At 33.8% G+C, this 16988-nt stretch overlaps 1 protein-coding gene and 1 long non-coding RNA gene across 2 annotated transcripts; one reads left to right on the forward strand and one right to left on the reverse strand.

The window, feature by feature from the left end:
• Positions 1-9596: 9596 nt before the first annotated feature.
• LOC133783019 (uncharacterized) lies at positions 9597-10432 on the reverse strand. Its single transcript, XM_062222535.1, has one exon. It carries the CDS (start codon positions 10261-10263, stop codon positions 9904-9906), a length of 360 nt encoding a protein of 119 aa, XP_062078519.1. The 5' UTR covers positions 10264-10432; the 3' UTR covers positions 9597-9903.
• Positions 10433-15320: 4888 nt separating this feature from the next.
• LOC133784400 (uncharacterized) lies at positions 15321-16823 on the forward strand. Its single transcript, XR_009871326.1, has 3 exons — positions 15321-15541; positions 16029-16127; positions 16216-16823. It is a non-coding gene; the product is annotated as an uncharacterized LOC133784400 (long non-coding RNA).
• Positions 16824-16988: the final 165 nt, after the last annotated feature.

The raw sequence follows: 16988 nt of genomic DNA on the forward strand, positions 1-16988 counted from the left end.
CTCACTTAGGCCACCCCAAGTGTTATACCCACTGACTCCGGCCAGCTTAACCGAGCTCAGTGATTAATAAGCTGTCCTCAGCTACCAGTGGCTGAGCTGCGCCCTGTGCGCAAATATTGATTCCGACACTCTTAGGCCGGTTATCACATGTCCCATGGCATAATACCATCTCATGACATGATATACAAATATAGGGAGCTCTTAGTCCCATCATGTTCACATGGTTTATCACAATCACATAACAATGCAAACAAACATAGGGAACACTTAGTCCCAACCTAACCACATAATCGGGTGCAGTTTTCTTACCTCTTATTCGAGCGAGAAACACGTTACGAACGAGCCTTGAGAATGATCGATCCTTTAATCCCTTAGCGGTCACCAAGTCATAACCAAACATGGAATCCAATTAATGAAAACTTCAATAAAAGGGTCTTAACCTAAACCTCACTCCCGAGACCCCAAATTGTGCCCATACGGTGAGTAGATTCAATCCCGAGCCTTAAGGATTGAAACCCCGAGCCAAAAACCCTTAAAAACACCTAGAATGAGCATCTGAGAATACAGGGTAGCGCTACAGCGCTACCCCCCTAGCGCCCCAGCGCTACAACCAGGGACATTTTTCCCTGGCTAGCGCTGTAGCGCTACCCTCTGGGTGCTATAGCGCTAGGATCAGGCAGACATGGCCCTGGTTCTTCTTCATTCGAATTCTCCATTTCCAACCTGATTCAAAAGCTTCCAAAAACCATTTAAACCCTCAATTGAACCCAAATACCATATATACTAGTCCTAGGCATCATAACCTACCCAAGATTTGCCAAAAACCCCATTGAATTCTCTACTTTCAACCCCAAAATCTCAACTGAACAACATAAGAAAACAGAGCAGAAAACCAGGGTTCTAATGGTTAGAATCTTACCTCAAGCTCGGTATGAACTCCTCTTCATTGGTGGAGCAATACCATAGATCCTCAAAACTTGATTCCCTAGCTTGGTTCCTCAAAGGAAGCTTCAAAATCCAAAGAAAAATGGAAGGGTGATGATGTACGGGAGAAGAGGTGAAGTGCTCTATTTTGCTTCCTATTTTCTACAGCCTTCCTTGATTCATATACATTCTTAAGGAAAAATCGTCCTTTCGCACCTTTCTCATTAACCATAATTAACACCCTCCGATTCCCTTTACTCTCAAAATTTTCAAATACCAATAATTCATATCCCGTTATCCCTTAACTCCCGGTAATGCTCTAATCACCAAATTATCTTGGGACTCACCCCGAGCCCCGAACTTAATCCCGTTATGACCAAACTGCTAACTTATACCCAAAGATCGTCTCATGCCGAACAACTCGAACAAATCCACATTATAATGTGGCCTCAACAATAGCTTACCAATATGCACACAAATACACAATTACGCCCTCAATGGGCCAAATTACCAAAATGCCCTCATAACAAAATATATACCCATATGCATGCGTTTATCATCATATAATAATATGATCCACATAATCATGCATATAATTATATAATGGCACAATAAATCAATTATGGCCCTCCCAACCTCCTAATCGAGGTCCTAAAAATCATCAGGAAATTTGGGTCGTTACATCTTTAGTCATAATACATGAAGCTTTGGGTTGGTGGCATTGTTATACCTTAGCGTAAAGCTATGGATCAGGTTTAAGGTTACCAGCCTAAAAGCTTAAAGGCTTGCTATATCATAACATGTAACAAAACCATGAACATAGAAGGTAGTCCACATATTCATCTACATGAGAACACATACTCGCACATAACTCAGATCAAACTTAACCAATTAAGACAACTTTCACATATCACAAAATTCATCTATTATATATCATATAATCCATTATGATATACACACCACACATAACTCGCATAACCATTCATCACATACTCATCATAGGCATCATCATCCCATACTTAACTCACCAGACATACACAATCAATGTAATCATGAATCTCACACTTAAGCACAAAATGTGAAATTTACTTACCTTAGATCCTTAGCTTATTTTAAAACTGCTTACCAAGAGTCATTCCAATTCATACAGATCCTATTCAAGGTACATCATTTATTAAATTCTATCAAAATCGTAAACATACACTATTGATGATGTATATTAACAATACCAGAAACCACATAAATGATAATAATAATTGTTATCATTATAATGCTAATACTCTTCATGCATCATAATCCTCTTTACAAAACAATGATTTAAACCTTACTCATTATATAATGTACTTTTATGATACATTAATAATAATAATAATAATAATAATAATAATAATTTTCGTCTATAAATAAACTTATTTCAATAGTAAAAGACTTTTAAACATATTGATAATAGTAATAACAAAATACATAAATAACAATATGTGTGTGTGAATGTATATATTCGAATAATCATTTTATAAAGAAATCATATTTTTAACATAAAATTGTAATAATCGATATAATGATAATAATATAAATATAAATATTATATTACTATTCACCAGCCATAAAATCGATCACATTGATAAAATAAATATAATTTCTACAAAATTCAATGTTCTTACAAATATCAATAACTGTATGAAAATAATTTTTTTTATATTATCTTAGTATTCCAATATTAACTAAAATATTAATACACCATAATAACTGTTAAATAATAGTTTAACCACAATCACACTTTATATATAAAAATTATATTCTTTGTTTGCCAAAAAAAATTATAAAAATAAATTATAAAAATTTACTATTCATAATAATTTCCATATTAATAGAAAATCAATTAAATATGTCTATTTATAATTTATTTAATGTCTAATATTTTCTAGAAAATTGGTGTAATGACCCAACTACTCTAGACTTTGGACCATTACTGACTACTATACATAGACACTAATCTTTAATAAAACTCACTAGTGAAATAATCATAACTTCATTAAAACTTGTAAGACAAATGTTAAACTACATAAAATTTAAAGTAGGATATGGGATCCCATTGTTTTTAAAATAAAAACATAACATAACTTTAAATAAATGGATTACAAAATAAAGTGCGGAAAATACATATAAAGCATAATTTTTAAAAGACTAAGAAGCGACTTCATCCTCGAATCGAACGCTCAATCCACTGATTCCATCCTGCCTCAATACACAACCCCCAAGCTGCCAAGAACCTTTCCGCCGCCATAGCTAATTTCCTACACATATAAACATAAAGGAATGAGCCTAATGCCCAGCAAGGAAAATATAACACGTAAATCATATACATAAAATTCATATCGCAACATATACTAAAACATATCATAAACATATGTCACATATACTATAATGGTCATTGCTACTTGGGGCTCGTAAACTAAACAAGTCATATGCCCATTAGATTTGTGGGGCTTGCTAGCTAAGCAAGTCATATGCCCATAAATTTATTGGGGCTTGTTAGTTATACAAGTCATATGCCCAAGTCTACAAACATACATAATATAACATATAGCATATAACATAACACATAAATCATAAGATAACATATAACATAACATATAAAATCCTATCCTATTTTCCTTACCAAATACCGGGATATGAGAACAGGATTGGGATGTTGGAACACTCCTAAAAACCATCAAAGAAAGGTGAGTATACTAAAGAAAAAGGGATGAAAAGAATGAAAGAACTATACCATCGAAAAGTTACTTACCAAGAACCTTACGTTCAAGATCTTAGATTTCCTAACCAAGAATAAAGAATAGAGTTAGGATTTTGAGTAGAAAACTATAAGAACATAAGGAAACAATACAGAAATGAACTAGAATTTGGAATACCTTTAATGCTTCTATGACCGAACTCCCACTCAAATGAGAAATATACTATAAACCTTACTTCCCGAGTGTTTATTAAGCTTATAAGGATAAAGATTATAACCCCAATCCAAGTGTTTATCACTCTTAAAATAACCTAGCAGCTTGCAGACTCTGAACTTAGCTTGATGAATGAATAAATGGCTGGGTACTAGGTCCTATTTATAGAGTTCAAGAATGAAAAGATCTTCATTTAACTTGAATAAAATAATGGCTTTTTAATTGAAAAATATTTGAATTATCGTTCAGCAGAGGCTGAAGACTCGGTCAGAAAGATGCTGGACTTATCAAGAGGTTAAAGATTAAAATGAACTCGGTTTTAAAAACATTAAAAAATCTGGTACATGAGCCGATATATCGCCCCTAGTAGGCGATATATCGCCTGGGCTAATATGCCCGAGGCTCGTCGAGGTGGTCGTGCGAAGCTACATGTTTTTCGTATCCCCGTATGGCGATATATCGCCCCCTATATCTGCGATATATCGGCATACGCTGAAATTTTAAACACGTAATTACACTTTTCAGCCTAATTTGAATTGAGTAAACAACATTGACTAAGTCCTTTAACGATTTCAAAGCTGCTGACAGACCCTAGGATATTCAAATATTACTCTTAATAAACTTATTCCTAAAAAATACTTAATTTCTCATTAAACCTTCATATGACACGTGTTGCTATCTTATTGGGTCTATCTAAACCTCATAGTATAATAATTATCACTTTCATAATCAGTCATATTAATCAAACCTTAGGTTATAATTAATATTCTTAAACTATAGGTTAAACTTAGAAAATCTACAAGTGGTACTACGAGTGTCCAACTAAATCCCGGTCTGAACCAAAATCCACAGTCATAAAAATACTACAACTATTACTATTGCTACTACTATCTAACTAGCTAAGTAAAGTTCTTGGACTCTACAATTGGACAACACAACGGCTATAAAATGGACAATCCCAAAATCAAAACATGTATCAGAAATACATATTATTCTAGATAGCCAGTATAATTTCATAAAAATATTCAGTATATCAAGAATATATAAATATATACTATAGGTACACATAATAACATTTACTCAAATCAATCAAAATTAAATAACAATATATAGATCAAAGAAATTATATCACAACAATCGGGGTTTCAAAATGAGTTAAATGATGATTTCTGAAGCTCAAAATGAACTCCAGGACCTCGAAACTAAGTTTTGACTGTCGGTCTACGGTGGATCACGGTGGCTCGTGGTGGGCCTGCCACTCAACTATAGTAGATTTGAGAACAATTTATTGGGTTTTGAAGCCCACAATATGAGGAACACGATGGTGGTGACGGATCAGCTAGCAGATGCTCAAGGTGGCTGGATCGCAACTATGAAGTCGCGCGGTGGCCAAACTTAAATCGACCGGTTGAGGTGCTTAACCGACGAGTGAGCTCTAGACTCTCGCGTGGTCGATAGTTTGGAGGATTCTGCTCATTTTGGTCATGCACATGTCTATATGTGGTGGGCGGAAAGTGATTGTTCGTTGTCGGCAACAGTAGCACACAAAGAGGAAAAAGAGAGAGAAAGAAAGAGAGAGAAAGAAAAGAAAATTTTTGAGGAGAGAGAGAGAGAGGCTATGGGAAAAAACTATTGAAGCCACATTGGATGGAAGTCCTACTTTACGACATTGTGAATAGTTTGAAGGGAATTTTTAACGACTCGAAAAAATCAGGAGCACGATAATGTATATGTCATAGTTCGGAGGGCAAAAATCCTAAATAGCCTTAAAACTCACTATAGATGCAAACTTATTTAAGGAAACTAGCATATTACATATTGGGAACAAAAATAATTATAGAAAAAATTATTAATGGTGGTCCTTTACTATAGTTGGATTCTAAGAAAGATTAGAGGCTCTTTAATTTATTAGTAAAAATTGATATTTGTAATTAAATCAATTATTTACATGTAATATGAACATGTAAGTAATTTGCATCTAACATGGATTAATAATCAATTATGTATTTTTGAAAGATTAATGCATAGAGTAATGATATGTGCACCCAAAATATGCACTCATATATTACATACAGTGATGTGCCATTATTTTTTTTAAAACAATGAGTCTTAATTTTGATAAATATAATTAGTTAGACTAAACTGCTACGTCATCGTGTATAATATTTGTGTGCATATTTTGGGTACTTATAACATTACTCTTAATGCATATGAAGGGATGGAAGTAGGTATACCAAGAGGGGGAGGGGTGCTTCAATACTCCTCATTTGTTTTAAAGAAAATTACATAATTCTTATTTTATATAACAATTATATATTTGGCTTCATTTTAATTTTTTTTTCCTTTCGGCCACATTGAAATAGATTTCTCTCTCCATCAATAGACTCTAAATGTTCTATTTGACGAGATTAATCATATTTAAATGATTTGCATACATGAGGAGTGCTGGTGAAACTTTATTGCACTCTCGTTTACAATATCTTTCATCCATGCATCACATGTGGATATTATTCAATTTTTTTTATATTTTAATATATTTTTTAAATAATTAGTTGAATCCACATATCATTCATTGGTTTAGATCATGTTTGGTAGGAAGGAGGGAGTGTAGGATGGATGTAGAGTTTAGGAAGGATGAGGATTATGATGGATGAAGAGAATAGTTGCTCTCCTTTATGTTGTTTGGTATTAGGGGTGAAGCTGGAATGATGGAGAGTAAATTAATTATTGAAATTACTATTTTATATTTTTAATATAAATATTTATTATTTTTTAAAAGTACATATATGTCATTTACATAATATTTTTTTGTCTTTTGCTTGGATCCCTCCATTTTAGGAGGGAATGGATTTTGAAGCTTTGGAGGGAGAAGGTCTCCCTCCATCTCTCCTCTCCCTTCCTCTCTCCTTCTTGCCAAACAAAAAGATTCAACATCTTCCACTACTCTCCCTCCAACCCTCTCCATCCACCCATCTCTCCTCCCTACTAAACATAGTGTTAAGAGAGTACAAAAGAGACTGTAATATAGAGTCTATTTAACATTTCTCTTGCATATATATATATATATAGGGAAATTTTCTTATAGGGGCTTCATTTTAAGCCCTATCGGTAGGGCTCTCAGTATTTACAACCCGTGAACATTTTTTGGCGCGATTTTTTTAATGACCGTGTATATTGTAGCTATTTAGAGCATTCTGCAAATTTTCAGAAAATTCTGAATAGTTTACAGTACTGAAAACTAGGTTTAAACATGTTGCACGCGTGACTAATTTTTTTTATGCGTGTGGAAAACAACATGTTTGAACCTAGTTTTTGATACTGTAAACTATTCAGAATTTTCTGAAAATTTGCAGGATGCTCTAAATAGCTACAATATACACGGTCATAAAAAAAAGTCGCGCCGAAAACTGTTCACGGGTCGAGAAACACTGAAAGCCCTACTGGTAGGACTTAAAGTGAAGCCCCTGTAGAAGAATTGTCATACATATAAATATATATATATATATTTAAATATAAATTTAGGAGAATTCTCTTATAGGAGCTTCACTTTAAGCCCTACCGGTGGGACTCTCAGTGTTCTCGACTCGTGAACAGTTTTCGGTGCGATTTTTTTTTATGATCGTGTATATTGTAGCAATTTAGAGCATCCTGCAAATTTTCAAAAAAATCCGAATAGTTTACGGTACCAAAATCTAGGTTCAAACATGTTGTTGCACGTGTGACTAATTTTTTTATACGCGTGGAAAACAACATGTTTGAACTTAGTTTTCGGTACAGTAAACTATTCAGAATTTTCTGAAAATTTGTAGGATGCTCTAAATAGCTACAATATATACGGTCATAAAAAAAATCGCACCGAAAACTGTTCACGGGTTGAGAAACACTGAAAGTCCCACCAATAAAACTTAAAGTGAAGCCCCTATAAAAGAATTGTCCTACAAATTTATACGCACGTATACATATAACTTTACATAAAATAAATTTCTCTCGTGCGGGTGTCAAGGTTTTTTATTTATTTTTTAGTTTGTTTTAAATCCTTCAAACATGTCAGATTGAGCAGCTTTTTCATTTATTTGTTTTTAAATTCTGCAACATGAACTTCTTTTATTTAAATAATTTTTTTATTTTTTATTTCTAATTACAATTTTGCCTTAATGAATATATGATTTTTTGGGACACGTGTCAAAATCTGAGTGGACTACTCTTTTGGGCTGTACAGGCCTGGTGCGTATTTGGGCTAAATTCTTTGGGGTTAGGGATAACAAAAATGCTAACTTCTATATTTTGACTCTCAAATTTATCATTTTCTTTATTTCTTTTCTTTTTCTTACTTTTTAGATGGTAAAAATTGCTCAATTTCCCAATAAAATAGTCATAATAATTAAATGAAAAATAAATATTTCTATTTATCAATAAAAGTCCCAATTTTTGTTAAAAGAAATTACATTTAAATCCTTTAAAATAAAAAAAAAATGTCTCTAAATTTTAGAAAAACTTACATTTTAAGTTCCCTAAAATTTTAAAAAATTCTCCAAATTTAAGAATTATCATATATTTAAGCCCCTTAAAATAAAATAAAAAAAATTAGCCTCCATTCACCATATTTTGGTTTCGTCCCAGCGTATTGTCTTTTTTTTAATCTTTCTTCTTTCGGAGCATTAGAGATGATAATCATGCTAGCTTCTTTTTAATGCTTAATGGTGCCTGTTTTCAATTAAAATTATATATATATATTTATATATTATGATAATTACGCATATAGCACTCTCATTTTTTTAAATAAAAAAAACCCTACTTTCAAGTCTCCAATCAAAATTGTACCAACACCTATTTCAAGTATACAATTATTTCATCCAATTAGACTAGTACTCATGATAATTAGAAACCATATAATAAATGTATAATGATTGGAGTGTGTTTATTAGCATTTCTTTGCACAAATTTTATTATGGCCAGTAAGTAAGATTATGTTACTGTCCGAGTTATTTGAGCATTGCTATAATGTATTTTAGGGTGCTCAATTTTGTAAAATATTGTATATCACTATTAGTACGATTTAGTATCAGGTCTCGTACATTTTAATTTAATTGAAATATATAAGACTTAATATTAACTTACTAATAGTAATTTGAGGTGTTAGATACCACAATAAGTGTTCTTTAACATTTCTCAAGTTATTTGTTCTTCATCGTGACCTGAAAGGCTCAAAACATTTACACATTACTTTTATTCGGTAAGTATTTATTGTTATTGAAAAAATATATATGTTATATGTACATGCCAATTCAGATAGCAAAAGCTTTCGTTTTTATAGCTGCGACAATACACTTTAATTTACATATATTCAACTTAATTACATAATTATACAATACTGTGTATAATTACGTAATTGTATATGAAATTATTTTTTTTAATAAATTTGTTGTAATTATATTTGTTTGCAAAATGCTAAAATTTAAAGTTAGGAACTTAATAAGTACGAAAGGATGTTAAAGTTAGGGATTTTTGCCTCAATACCTTAATTTTTTAATAGAAAATTGGATGGAAAAGTGAAAAAGGACAAACGATGCTATCTTTTTAAGACACTGACCGAGGGTTTAAATGCAAAAAATTTAAGATTGTTGACTTAATTGCAAAAGGTGGATTAAGTTAGAGAATTTTGCTCCAAATAAGCCTATTATTCACGTACAGAGGATCCAGGCAACCTAGCTTAGATACTGCATATAGACCAATAATATTATATTAAGCTGATACCGTTCATAAACATATTTAATTCCAAGTTCTTAGTATAAAACAAGAAATGCGTAAAAACGAATATTTATAAAACAAAATCTAACACTTGAAAAACAAAAAATTACACACCACAAAATTCGCCGTCGGCTTATTTATTCATAACGGCGAATCTTAATCAAACCATGCAAATACACGTACGTAACTAATAACTAACACTTGTTCTTTCTAATACAATTAACTTCAAAACAATAAGTAACAATATTTGTGAGATATAACCACAAATATATATGTATATCACTCACTTTCCACCCCCGTTTCTACCGGATCCTGACCCGGCCCTGGACCCGGCTGAAGACCCGGCAGAAGAACCCGCTCCTGACCCTCCACGCCCACCGGAGCTAGATGAAGAAGAAGAGGAGCTAGAACTTGAAGAAGAGCTTGACCCGCCGGATCCAGAACCGGAACCCGAACCTGCTCCGGCGCCACTGCCTCCACCACCTAGTCCGATCCCTATCCCAGCTCCAATTCCAACCCCCAAGTTTCCCAACCCACCAAGGTCTAACCCTAACTCCTTTCTTGCCACTATTCGACTCTCTGATGCCATGAACAAGCTTGACGCTAGCAAAGCTATGAACCACAAACACTTGAAGGAGGCCATTATTGTGTTGGAATAATAAGTAGTAACTCACTCAGAAAGTCAATAAGCCAACGTAAAAGAAAATATGATAATGAGAGAGAGAGAGAGAGTTTTAAGATGAAGAGTAGTAGTGAGAATTAGAAATCAATGAAAGGTATTTATAGAAGAGAATGTTGCTATAGCTAGGTTTGGTGTGGGACTACAAAGCGTGTAAACTGTATATATATATATAGATATGTGTGTCTGTGTGGCATGCTAATAATGGTGACGCGTGTGACAAATTTGGTCCATACATACTATGTACAAGATTAAAAATTAAGGCTGGTTGAAGAGGATTATTTAAAAAAAAATGAGTGGGGATAGGTTGGGGATGGTGCAGCCGACCCATTATTAGTAGTTTCATATAATCATACCCCACTTACTCTAGTGGAGTATGATTGGTATGCCTCAAACATGTTCATATGTATAAGAGAAATGATGATTATATAATTAAGGTTTAATTGGAATATATATATCTTAGCCAAAAAAAAAAAATGTTAGTCTCAGTCTGTTTCGTAAATGTGCCTGTTATTACTCTGGACCATTAATATTAGGCTTATTTTTAGAGTAAATATTCATTTGGTATCTTGTGTTTTCTCCAAATACACACTTAGTATCTTTTGTTTTGGATAATGATCACTTGGTACAATGTGTTTGCAAAAACTATCCACTTTGATATCCTGAGTGCATTTAAAATTCTAATATTCCCAAATTACTCTCATTTAAATATTTAATCAGATTATTATATGTATATATATATATTTTGCAGCTGCAGACATGTCCGGTATAGACCGAGGGTAGAGATGAAGAATTCTATGGAGGCTGAAATTGTACATTAGGTCCACCTGGAAGAAATTGAGACATGAAATTGACTTGCTCAATCAATTTCTTTATCGTCTCCACCAAATCACCATATTCACTAGTTGATTATTGAGGAGCTACCTGAGATTGGGTGTTTTGAGAGGGCTGGCTAGAGGATGGCCCCATCCCTCTCAGTTTGCAGCCCATGATCCTCGCTCGTGATCGCTCCTCCATTCCAGTACTTTTTCTAGGACCCGCTCCTGGTCAACTGAGGTCGAACCATCCTCATTCGAGGTAGAAGAAGATGTCTGCTGACTTTGTGCTATAAAACCGGCCTTCAATTTCTTCTATTTTAAAGAAAATGTTGGTAGGAATACAAAAAAAGAATTCTAAGAATAACACAATATAAGTAGGTAAACTTACATAATCTGATTGAGCATCTTCATTGACACACTGTTTTGTCTCTTTCTTCCAAATATAATCCTTCATATCCTCAATACTGTTACATAACTTATACTTTAATTAAAATTAATTGTGTTAATATTTTTACTTACTTTTTCGTGACAGCGAGCTGCCAAAACAAGTTTGAATACTGCGTTGTTGCATACTTTTGTTGCGCTTTGTTTTCCTTATTCTTTTTTTAGCGCTCCATCCAACAAGGATGGGTAAATAACTCACAAATCTTCTTCCACTCGTTCTTGTTGACATTCTCGTTTGAGTTTTCGAGAATTTCATCCCAATCCTCAGTTCCATTGTAATATGTTGCAAAATATCAGTGTCTTTTTGTTTTCCTATTACGGTATTGATCTTTCATCTCTCGATCGATACTGTCTAGACATCGTGGAATCTGATCGGCCATCTATTTGATAATACCACTACATTGAAAAGAAAACATAGTAATAATTGATTAAATAAATTAGTCACCTTAAAAGACACATTCTTTAGTAACAATCAAAATAAATTGCCCACCTTAATATTTGTAATGACTAGGTCTTTGTAGTGTTGAGGCACTGCTTCCCATGTATCGTAATGTCCAGGAATTCTTTGGGAGACCTAGGTGCCGATGAGGCGGACAAAAGCAACATGCTCAGCCCCCACAACCTTGTATGAACGTGGATCAAATGTTAGCTCCAATGGATGAACAAATTTTCTACGTCTGGTCTCCAGATCTTTTCTAGTGTTTGTGCCACAACCCTTTTTCTTTGGTGGGGCCACTGTCTTTGTTTGAATAATGAAAAATAATTAGAAATATTAATATATTAACAAATAAACAACATTAGTGGGTAAGATAGAAAAAGAGAAAAAATTACCTGACTTGCATGAAGTGGGGATCCTACTAGGATCTAACGGAGGGTCACTGCCAACATCTCCACCGTGCGCGCGCGCCACATCTAAAGAAATCTTTAAAGTAAGTATAACAAATTTGTTTGTTAGTTTAAAAATTCATGTTTATATTTAAATTATTGGAAGCAATGTACTTAAAAAGATGTATCTTATTTCTTAATATAGTTTTTTCAAGCTTTATTCCTTCGGACGAGCTTTATTCCTCTCATAGTTTTTCAATTTTTTCATGTACCTTTTGAAAGGATGCATCCATCTCATAAAGACAGGGCGTCCCATTATAGCTTCGTTAGGCAAGTGCAAAATTAGATGGATCATTATGTCAAAGAATGATGGAGGGAAAATCAACTCCATCTTGCATAAAATTAGAATCATGTCATCTTTTGCCTTCTCCATATCATTTACACTAAGTGTCCTTGAGCATAATTGTTTGAAGAAATTGCAAAATTCCATTATGGTGTTTGCTATGGATTTTGGAGAAACTTTCGAACACCAAGTGCAAGTAAACGTTGCATGATAACATGACAGTCATGAGACTTCAACCCAACAATGTTTAAGTCATTATCAATTACTTTCTTCTTCAAATTAAAGCAAAATCCATCGGGCAACTTTATACCTTTAAAAAATTGGAGGAGTTCTCGTCGCTGATCAGGGTTCAAGACCTATGAAGCATGTTTCTTTAATAATCTTTTGTTCTCATCTTCACAAATCCATAATAGTTTCCTAACTCCCATATTCTTCAGATCATGTCTTGCATTGGTAGAGTCCTTGGACTTATCATTATCCAATAAGGTTCCAAGAAGACAGTCGCACACATTCTTCTCAATATCATCACATCTATATTATTAAGTAGAATTGACTATGTGTGTGTGTATCCTAGTCCACCTTCTCACTCAACTTCTAAAAGGGTAAAAACATATCTCATTTAGGTTTTGTGGTATATATATAATTTAATATACACTCATTTCATTGTATCGTTTATGTAAAAAATTTGGCAGCGCCTCCTTATGGTTCTCATAAGTGGGCAAACTAATATTAAGTACACGAGAACAAATAAGGAGACACATACCAAAATCTCTACTAACGAAGCAATAAAATGAGTAATAGATCAAATTATAGGTATACAACAAACCCAAACTATCCATGCAGACAAGAAAGTCCTGGATAATTTGGAGAAACGTATTTAAGAGTCCTTACTCACTCAGCCTCTCTGAACGGATCTAAGTCTTTTTGTGATTAAAAATAATATAGAAAACGTTATCACTACCACTACAACAATAATGGGGGATTAAAATTAACACGGAACTGATGAATATGGGGATTAAAATTTTTGGCGCCATATGACTAAAATCCCAGGCGGCAAAATGAATTTAGCCAAAATTCCCTTTCTCTCAGATTTTCTCAAGCCTTTCTCTCAGCCTCAATCTCTCACTCACGAAGTCTCTCTGCCCTCACCGAAGTCTCTCCGCCCTCACCGCCCTCACCGAAGTCTCTGCCTCACGAAGACAACTTTCCAAAGTCGCGTCTCTCTGCCTCTCCGTCTGGACAGTTGTTGTGTTCACCGATCGCCTCAGCGACGAGGAGTCTCTTTCACTCTCTTCCGATCGTGGCTGGTATTGCTCTGCTATTATTCAATCGACGAGGATTTCTCCGACCTCGAACTTTTGCAGTTCTTTCGTATCCAAGGTCTCGACAAGTCCGGCAATCGGATTTTTCGCATCGTCGGAAAGTACTTTCCCGGTAAAATCCGAATCTCTCTACTCAAAGTTTTTTTTTTTTGGTTCGTAACTTGATTTTGATACGAGGGTTCTGTTTGTTTTATTGGTAGTGTTCTTTTTAAACCCTCTATTTAGTTAATATCGGTATTTTTGTTGATTTTGCTCGTATTGTTTTGAAATTGGAGGAAAAATTTGTAGCAGATATTTGATGTTAGTTCTCTTTCACATGCTAATTCCTAGTTTTGTATTTTGGTATGGCGTTAGTATTTGAATTTTGTAAAAAAATTGGATAAATTTTCTAGATTTAATGAAGTTTTGGGAAGAGAAAATTCAGCGCATGATTCTATCATAAATCTGTATACTTTCATAATAATAACCAGAAATTATTGATATCTTATTCAGAGCAATGTGAATGGTGGGGGATTTTACTTGAAGAAGTAATTTTGAGGTAAAAGTAGCTTTTTTCTCATTCTCTTTCCAAGATTTGTCAAAGATACAAAGCTTGTAGGGTTAAAGTGCTGCGCATTTTGAAAGTTTTCTATAAATGACTTGGACTTTACAAATGTTGCAATGGCAGGAATTTTTACTGTATGTATTCAGGAATCTTCACTTCAGATGAAGTTGTGGGAGCTGTTGGAGTTACTGCATTGCCATTAGAGGATTTTGTATCAGAAAGGAGGAGGAAATTGGAGTACCTTGAGATGCAAGTAGAACTTATGAAGGTAATACTTGCTATTCTTCTGCACTATCTAATAAATTTTATGGGTTGTGAAAACAATGTGCTTCTCTTCCAAATGAGATAGTTTTGTGCACTACTTTCTTCTTTCTTACATGTATCACAAAATAAATATGGAGTAATGATCAATCAGTTATGTCTGGCTGCCGCAGACTACAACTAAGTTTAGGTCTAAGCCAATGAAATCTGTAGCCCCTTGTATGTTTCTTTGTTTACTCGATTGATTCGACATTATTTAATGCAGGGGAAGAGAGAGAAGAAGAATAAGCAAGAATGAAGGAATCTAAGGGCAGTGAGGAGAATGTGGCATTGAGAGAAATGATTGTTCCAACCGCAAGAGAAGCACAAGAGCCAGCGAAGAGCAAGAGCAGTTATGGGAACTAAGTCGTGCATTGGCTGTTTTGAGCTTCTGTATCTGTAAGAATTAGATACTTTAAGCTCCCTTGTTCATTCTTTTGGATAAATTTAGAAGTTGTATTTACTTTCAACTTGTTAAATGCAGTCAGTTAGTAGAGAATATGTAGAGTTCCTTGGGCTTGTAAATAGGGAGCTGCATCGCTACAAGGAAATCATTGAAATGGAAACTTGTTATGTTCATTGTGAGGATAATGTCATCTTCAATTTTTTTGTGCATGACCAACTAGAGCAGAGATTAACATCCAAGGTATAAATGTTGTAATTCATATTAATTTACTTTTCTATGCAAGTATATTGACATATTAGGAATTCCTTAATTTATCATCATTAATTGGTTGAATGGATAGCCAAATAAGGATTGTCTACAAACATTTCCACTAGTAATTCTCTACTTTCACTTCTATAAATACTGTTGAAATGACAGTTCTCCCATTTTGGTGATTATCTAGAAATCTTTAAAATATCTCATACTCATACTGCCTCACACAATTAACCATGTATCAACTTTCTAATATTTAGTATTGTGATTTAGAATCTACTGGAGGACAAAGTGAACTTTATTTAATCAAATACATTTATCTTGTCTAGATTCTAGACCTATGAGATATGCATCTAGAGGCAAAGCAAACATTATTTCTTTTCTTTACCGTACTATTTCCTTATGTAACTATTAATTTTTTTGTTACTTCAATTCGTTTTTGACTTATAATCTTTTACTTTAAATTTTCAAACAGAGGCAACAATGAGTTGTTTCTAGTTCTATTGGTAGCAGAGAAATGTCTTAAAAAGTCAATCAGTCCAATGATCTGCACTCATGGTTTCTAGTTTTTCAGGTATGCAAGTCAATTGTGAATTTGTTATTTGTTCATGCTTTCTTTTGCTTCTGTATGTCACCTTCTAACTGCAAAGGTTTTTCTACAGGCTGTGCTGATCCTCTTCCTCTGGGGTCTTTTCATGTGGCTGGGATGTTGGCATTGATTTGGGTGATTGGGCTTGCTTGGATCAGATCTTGGCTGCAAGAATTTTTATATAAGCTTCTTCTAGTCACGTTTAGCTTCTTGAAACTAGACCCCCTGGTGTTTTGAGTCCAAAAATAGTTCTTGTCTGCATCAATTCAGTCAAATGGAGATTAATCATGTGCTTGATTTATTAGTTTCTTTTGGTATTTAAGTTTCTCACCAACACACTAATGGCGTAATTCTACCAAACTTTGTTTTTTGTTTGATTATTAGAGACCTTGTATCATTTTAGTAATTGTTGACTCACAATTTAGCCTAATTACTCCTTTCTCTGTCTAGAAATTTTTGTTTTCTTTCATTGAGGCATTTTGTGGGATGTTGTTATCCAACAGGATGTTCTTGGGAACTCATCTAGATTTTTTGTAGCCATTGGGCAGTGAATATTCTGAATCTGAAATTTCTTTGTAGTGTTCCTCTTTTCAGAGCCTTTTGGCAGTTTATTTTGCTATTTTGGGTGTTGCTGAGCAAGAAATGTTTTAGCTAGCTGGCATACTTCTTCTAGCTTAACTAGATACTTGTTTTCTTGAAATTTTAACTAAAATTTTAAATTCTCTTGTGGTATCATTGTAATATACTTTATACAAAACAACTCTATTTACCCCTTGGCATTGTGATGCTTTAGAGATTGTTGTCAAGTTTTGTTTATGCTGAGTTAGATAAGTACCTATCTAATGG

This window comes from Humulus lupulus, chromosome 6 (genome assembly GCF_963169125.1).
Source record: "Humulus lupulus chromosome 6, drHumLupu1.1, whole genome shotgun sequence".
Classification (NCBI taxonomy): domain Eukaryota; kingdom Viridiplantae; phylum Streptophyta; class Magnoliopsida; order Rosales; family Cannabaceae; genus Humulus; species Humulus lupulus.